Consider the following 7874-nt stretch of genomic DNA (forward strand, 5'->3'; position numbering starts at 1 on the left):
CTCTCTCTCTCTCTCTCTCTCTCTCTCTCCTCCTTCCGCGATATTCCTTCTCTCCATTTGCCCACCTCTTGCCGTACCTTCCTCATCCTCATCCTCCCTCGTCCCTTTTGCCTCCCTCTTCCCTTTACGCTTATTATTGCGGCTTACGTCTTGCTTTGCATACCCATATCGGCTAAATACATGGCTTTAATAATGCATGAGCTGTGCTGAGCAGCGGCTACGGTGCTAGAAGAGGTGGCGGAACGGCTCCATTCGGTGGTCTCTCCCTCTCTCTCTCTCTCTCTCTCTATCTATCTCTATCTATCTGTCTATCTATCTATCTGTCTATCTATCTATCTGTCTCTTTCTCTCTGCCATTCTCTCTCTCTCTCTCTCTCTCTGTATGTCTCTCTATCTCTATCCGTCTTCTCAATCTTCTCCCGGCTCACGGGTGTTTCTCTCTAGGTCTCTCCTACACTTGCTGTCCACCTAATCTCGTCTCTTTCGGCTCTTTTCGAACCACTTTCGCTTGCGACACCTGCAACCACACCGCGTAGGCTGGTGACAGGGAATCCTGTTTTTCGTTCTTTTCTCTTCCCCTCTCCACCGTTCTTTCTTTTCTTCTTTTCGTCACTTGTCTAAACTAGTCGCTGCTGGTCTATCGAGTCCCGGACACTTAATCGACGGACTCTTTAACCGTTCGTTCGTCTAGTCTCGCTCTGCTCCTTTTCTCGTTTCTGTCTTCCTTGCGCCGTTTAACGGCGGTCGATCAACGGCGGAGCGTACTGCTGGAAACGCTATCGAAAAGCAACCATCGACGACGCGTGTATACGCACCCATACTAAAACGGCCGTGTTACAAGCGCACACGCGGACGTGTGCTCGCGTGTACACGTACAGACGAAACGAACTTTCTCCGGGTGGCACGTGTTGCGAGCAACTCGGTCACGCCGCCGCACGCCGCGGAACTCTTTCGGTCGGTGCTTTTCGGAATGGACGAAGCGAGCCGTGTAACGGCCGCTTCATCTCATGAAATTCAATCGGGGATCTTCGCTGCCGAGATCGAAGAATTTTTGAAGGACGACGCGACCGGGCCAAGTCGATTGCACGGCTTGCTGGCTCTCGCCGTTAATATGTACGAGCCGGACGTATCGATGGAACGAGATCCTCGATCTCGAGCTCGCGGAAACGCCGACTCCAACCCTCGAGCAACTGTTCGAAAGTGTGTTTAGAGGGCGTGACAACGACGCTCATCCCCGTGTCTCGTTTCGATAATTCCGCTGCAAGCGTAAAGTTCGACTGCTACACCGACCGACTGTAGCATTTCCGACGCGAGTTCGCGAACAACGTACGGAGGATGCTTTCACGAATAGTCGCGTGTCATTCCACGTTCCGCCTTGATCGCCAGCCAACGATACGAAAATCGCAAATAACGGAAAAATGGGGATCCCTTAATAGCAGGTGGTACTTTGACGCCGCTCGCGCCACTGACGATGCAAGAACTAAAATTGAGCCAAACATTGGACGGGGCTAACATGTCTCCTTACCACACCACCGGTGAGTTCGCCACCTCTTTAGTTTTCTTACGGTCTAGCCCAGTCTAGCACCTTTGCGTGCGCCATCCGGGTGTGCAATTCGTAAACGCGCCTGTCTCTCGACTAATACTATACTATGTTTGATATTTTTCTTTTCTTTTTCTGTTATTTTCGTTTTATTTTTTTTTTTTTTTTACTTTTCTTCCTTTTTGTGGAGTGTACACGGATTCGTGAGCACTAATACGGATTCAAGTACGGAAACGTTCAGCGTCCCCGATTTACCCACCCCCCGATCCCTTTGCCCCCGTCGTTCGGACGTACCGTCACACCGAAAGAACGTTTTTCACCGTCCCCCGCTGCATAGTAACAGACGTTTCCTTGCGAGAAACGTTTCGAGAAAGTCGAGAAGATCCATAATGTACAGAACGTAATTGCACCCATTTTCCCTTGTCAAGAAATCGCATGTAGACAATTACGGCCTCGTCCGAGCCACCACTCTCTACGAGAAAGTGTCCGTGCTGTGTACGTTGGTACGTTTTTGCCGGGAAAATTTCCATGTACGATTCACCGTGTGTCCCATGACCACCCATCATCCCACCGCCCCACCCCCCACGCCCTATATTATTACTCAGAGACAATTTAATTAAGCTTTAGACGTAAGGCGCTGATCGTTAGCTAGTGCTTGACTCGAATGTCGTGTTGTGTTGTGCATGGCCATAGCAGAGAGCAGTACCGTCGCAGTGTCGTATGTGGGGGTGGGGGCCGGTGGGGGCGAGCAGAGTCCCCCGATTTCGTTGCAGAACGAGACAAACGCCACCCCCGCGGCCCCCAACACCCCCGGAGGGGATCCCGGACTGACGGTCTTGCAGCCGCCAGTTTCTCAGCCCCAGGTAGCATCTGCGATACCGCCGTACTCCACGATGCTTCCCAGTTTCGGACACTACGCCACCGGTGAGTACAGAACACAACGGACAGCCTCGTCCTGCTCTTCTTCTTTTCCGGACGATAAAAAAGTCTCGTGACCCGTTAAGAAGACGCGGCCTGCGCGGAAGGTAAGTTAGGGCGCTGTAGGGCGGACCCTGACTTACCAGCTTCGCGGTTAGAAGCGACGGCCGTGCGGATAAACGGCTGGTCGTTGCCAACGCGCGCTAACTCGCTCCTCGGATACTTTTCGTTTACGAGTCGAACGAGGAGATGCGAGTGGAGTTAATCCGAGAATCTAAATCGCTCGTCTCGTGATTGCACACGTCGAGGGAAGAGGAGGAATATCTTTCGTTTTCTTTTCCTTTTTTTTTTTTTTTTTTTTTTTTTTTTTTTTTTTTTTTTTTTTTTTTTTTTTTATCTTTCGAGTTACCCTCTAACGCGAACCCGGTTGATATTTGTTTAGGTGGTGGTGACTACGCATACAGTGCGGCATACTCTCAATACTCGAGCGCACCGTACAGCGGCTACGGTTATGGAGCAGCGACAAGCGGGTTGCTCAGTAAGTAAACAGTGAGTATGAGTACCGATTAGATTAGGGTCAACGAAATGTCAAGTACTAACTCATTGATAGGCTAATCCGAACGGTATCGACGGAACGGACCTCGCGTAACTACTACCGTCTCTTACACGTATTTTGCGTGCATTATGGAAGAAACGCTCTGGCACAATCGGATCTAACTTTCTAAAACTGAAGAAACCCACCGTTATTTTATTACGTTCCAAGATATCGCGGATAAGATCAGGCCACAAAAAGCTCGCGGAATCGTGGACAGGCCGGTTTTAAAGTAGCCACGACTCAATGCTCGCCTTTCATAACGGACGATTGCGGGCACTTCGTAGATCGCGATACCTCTGGGTGAAATGCTCGCAGGCTGAGCGTGCATATTCGGTGCATAAGAATAGACGGAATAATAAACAATTTTTTATCGGACATGCGATACGTTGTCGGCTCGTTCCTTCTATATGACGTAACGCGTGTGCCGTACTCGACACCGTAGAATCCAAGTTTCGCAGTTCGACTTTTCCCCTTTCTAGAATGCCCATTTCGCAACGCGCCGCGATCATAACTAACCCGAAACGGTTGTCCCGTTTGCAACGAAAATTCGCTCGCGCTTGGTATCTTACCGACGGCCAACCGTATTTTAGGACCCTGTTCTTCGTCCAGAAGCAATTAACCACTCGACGCGGTTAAAGCTAGTAGGATAAATCTAGTAGCGTCGTAACGACGATATTATCGATATCGGAGAGGGTTTTCGAGGAATTTCGAGACCCCGTTAAAAAGCGACGTCGAGGGAATTAATTTTGGTCGAAGAACGATATGCGATGTATCATAGCATGAAAAAGTAAGATCCCCGTGCCAGATGGCGCGAGCGTATCGGAAAATTAATGTCACGTTGTTTCGCAGACTCTACGTACTACTACTGTAACGGGGACACGCTGGCGTCTTCCCACACCAATTCGCAGCAGGGCGGCGGATGTAACAACACAGGTCCAGAGAATAGCACGGACGTGGCTAGTCGCTCGCCTTTGGCGGCTACCAGGGCGAGCAGTGGCGCGAGCGCAGCCTCGCCGACCGGAAGTGCATGCACGAAACCGGATCACACTTCCACGCCGACAGACCTCTATCTGGCCTGATTAATCAATGGTACAGGAGACCAACTCCGGGCAGAGTGTCTTCCTGGAGTGGGAATAGCGATCAACGAGTTCGGACGCCATATCACGAGGAACCACGATGGAATTAAGCATTGATCTCTTTACCAACCGGTTCGGGAACGAACAATCTTGAACCGTTATCGTCGAGTAAGATCGGAACACCGATAAGCATGGCAAATTCCCGTTAAGAACAGGAAAAGGATGAAAAAATGGCGGACTGTGACCAGATACGCGTTCGCGTCAATGCAACGCGATTTTTCATCGTTCACGACGCATTCGATACGTTCCGCGTGTCGATCGATGCGAGAGAATCGCGAGAGAGATAGAGACTTTTCGAAATTCCCGAGAACGCGAGGTCGACGGTCGGTAAGATCGAGAATCGTCGCGCCGCGTTACCCTCGCGACACGTGCGACAGCGGTCGGTAAAACGAATCGATCGAAACATCGAACGCTGTTGCGATTAGCGTAACTTCGGACCGATCATGGTAATCGTGGTTAATAGACGTTATTAACGAGTGATACTTTTATCATGGCGCAGAAACACACTGTAGCTCCGCCGATGTCGACGATCTTATTTACGATTCCGAACGAACGGCAACGACTCGACGAGTGTCTGGTCCAGCGACACTAAGCACGACGCTGTCTAGTTGCGCGGTCGGGATTGCAGATTGACCCGCGTGCGTTACCGATAGTGTCGGTACTCATGTAGAGTGCGCATAATCGTAGGTAGTTTAATTTAACGATCCTCAGTTAGTATAATTTCTACACAATGCCCGCGATCGGTCGTCCCTCCAAATGTGCCCGTGCATTCCCAACGGGGTCGTTCGCTCGTCGCCGTTTCGACGTTCGATCGTCGCGACGCGAATGTAGTTGGGCACATTTGTTACCGACGGCGTTAGAACGTGTACATATATATAAAGTGAAGAAAAAAAAATTATATATATAAACTATACATATTACCCCTGTAAAACAGACAGAGTCAACTGCCCAACATGGCACGTTCTTTCTTCTAATTAAATCAGGAATCGACGTAACGATCATTACTGTTAAGGATATTATATATATTTTTTGTAGAAACCAAAGACCACAGACGGATTGCCGAAACGAGAATTGTGCGTGCGTCGCGTAGCTACGGCAAAGGCAGAGTTTTATGGCGGTTCGAAGCGACTCCTAGATGTATAAAACGAACGCGAGTTTGCGAGCGACGTACAGGATCGACTTATCGGCGTACAAAACAATGAGGGAATGCAAATGGCAGAATCGGGAAAGCGTGAAAGGCGAAACGAAGTCGTGAAACGCGCGCCGGGTCGCCATCGCGGTCCGATACGATGCAATGCAAAAACGCTTACCTTCGGTCGACAACTGCCATCCATGGTCGATCACGAATCGTCCGTAGGCTACTATCGCGTCCATGTAACCAACTTCTTCCCGCGACTCGAACTTTTTCTTCCGAACGAAACAACGGTCACTTCCTTGACGGCCAGTCGATCGTGCTTGTTCCCGCGTTCCGTCCAACGCCTTCGCCACACTCGCGCACCACTACTACGGAAATCAAGTAGCTTCCGGCATCGCGTCAAGCGGAACGTTTCGAAAAGAGAAGAAAAACTATCACGAAACCGTAATTAACGTCTAGCCACGGCGACTTTAATGAGAAGTTACGTGCTCGCAATTTCTTTATGATTAACGGGCAAAAATGTTAATTTGTAACCTTAATAAGGAAATTTACGCGCGCGTGTCCAACGTACTGCGATCTGCGCGGACGATATGCGCCGGGCATGCGCATTGCGCCTAGAAGCATGTACGCGTGTGCGCGGTATAATTCGAACGTATTTATTTGTTGCTACATTTTCTTATTTTAATTTCGCCATTACACGGGCATCTTTTATCCGTCTACAAAGTTAATTGCACCTTGTCCTTTCTATTTAATGGAAATGCAACTGGTGCAATGAATATGTCAAAATATTTTAATTAATTATTCGCCTAGGTTATCCGCCTCGCGTACAGACGATTATCAACGTCTCGCTTGAGAAATCCACCGTGAAATGGGTTTCCCAGCACAATTTCGCACGCATCACAGTTATCTCATAATTAACGAATTATGTTCTCGAGCGTGCCTCGCGTGAACGATAACAGCCCGATAATTTCGAAATCTCTTGTTATATTTATTCCCCCCTTTTATTTTCTTTTTTAAACTTTTCTTCCAATCGCATTTTATTAGAATATATTTATTCGAACGTTTAGCGGACGACTCGTACTCGGTCTTTCACCTTTCCAACGTTGACTTTATTATCCCAGATATCGTTGCTCGACGCGGTTCACGGAATCGTACCGACGCGATTCGACCATGTCGATCCGAAGCGTGCTCGCAATCTATTGTCAGATCGTTTCATCGATCCGAGCGTCAGACGAACAACAGCTTGCTCGAATCTCTCGTTCGACTCGTCGTCGTTCCGGCAAAACGTCACCGATGATTTCGATACCGATGCTTCGTCCCGTCCCGCTAGCTGCGTTCTTTAGGTACCCTTTAGGTACTCGAGCCCGCCGACGCGATTACGTTTCAGCCAAGTTTCTCGCGAGGACGAAGGATCTGTAGCCGCGATCTCTCATCGCTGAGTAATTGCTATTTATAAATCCTCGTATCGCAGCGTTGCGCGTGGTAAAATCGCGTGCAGGAGTAACCGGAAATCGGCGAGTCGAAGGGACAGCGAGAAAAGGGAAATGCGCGCGATCCTGTTACCGTGTTCCGAGGCTGCAGCAAATTCGAGTATTCACGCTGTTACACAATCGCGATATACATAGGATTACGTACCAGCAGACAGGGGTGAACGATCTTCCGTTCCGTTTGTCCATCGTTTCGCGTTCTAGCGTTCCAAACACACTTCCGGTACACATCGTAGGGTCGAAGGTTGGCCAAGTGAATTCGATCTGACGTTCATTGCGATTTTATTATTTGTCGGGATTGTAATTGACTAATGCGTACTTCACATTGTTACACTATTACTATTATCATAACGATGATGATTATGAATTCTTCTTTTTATTATTATTATTATTTTTTATTCTATCCGCTATTATCGCTATCTTTCCCCCCCCCCCCATTATTCTCATGATTATTCTTACTCTTATTATTACTATTATTATAATTATTATTACACTATTATCATCATTATTACTATACCGATTATTTAATGCCTTTATTATTTATTAATTAGTAACGACGACCTATGTGTAATAAGTTTTGCCAAAGAAATCCGTTGAATGAGAGGGAGAGAGAGCGAGATAGAGAGAGAAAGGGAGAGAGAGCAATATCGCGGTAACGTTTCGAGCTTCCGCAGGAAGCGTTTTAGGAAACGAAAGAAGGGGGAAAAAAAAAAAGAAAAAAGAGAAAACATGAAACAAAGAGTCGCAAAATGAGGATAGCGCTCGATACGCGGATATCGAGGCGCGAGTAGAAGAGAAAACGAGAAAATGAAAGGGAAAAAATGAAAATCGACGCGTCACGAGAAGAATCGCTTTTCGCGCAGCATTCAAACGAAGAGGATGTACCCTCGGTAGGAAAATACTTGTGAAATCGAGACTTCGGCTTGGATGCTGCGCCCCCGTGGACTTTTCATCCGGATAACAAACATTTCCGTCTCTTTTCTTTATTATTATTATTATTTCAACCTTTTTTTTTTTCGTCCATTTTTTTTTTTTTTTTTTTTTTTTTTTTTTTTTTTTTTTT

General features: G+C 47.8%; 1 protein-coding gene across 1 annotated transcript in view; it reads left to right on the forward strand.

Annotated features, from left to right (window-relative positions):
* Window positions 1–4132, forward strand: part of sv (paired box protein shaven) — a 125125-nt gene extending 120993 nt beyond the window's left edge. Inside the window, exons 8-11 of the mRNA XM_017903103.1 lie at window positions 1437–1535; window positions 2234–2464; window positions 2901–2996; window positions 3903–4132. Of these exons, the coding sequence (XP_017758592.1) occupies window positions 1437–1535; window positions 2234–2464; window positions 2901–2996; window positions 3903–4132 (656 nt within the window). The remainder of the gene's footprint in view (window positions 1–1436; window positions 1536–2233; window positions 2465–2900; window positions 2997–3902) is intronic.
* Window positions 4133–7874: the final 3742 nt, after the last annotated feature.

Source organism: Eufriesea mexicana, unplaced genomic scaffold (assembly GCF_001483705.2).
Source record: "Eufriesea mexicana isolate 0111107269 unplaced genomic scaffold, ASM148370v2 scaffold2119, whole genome shotgun sequence".
In the NCBI taxonomy this organism is placed as follows: Eukaryota; Metazoa; Arthropoda; class Insecta; order Hymenoptera; family Apidae; genus Eufriesea; species Eufriesea mexicana.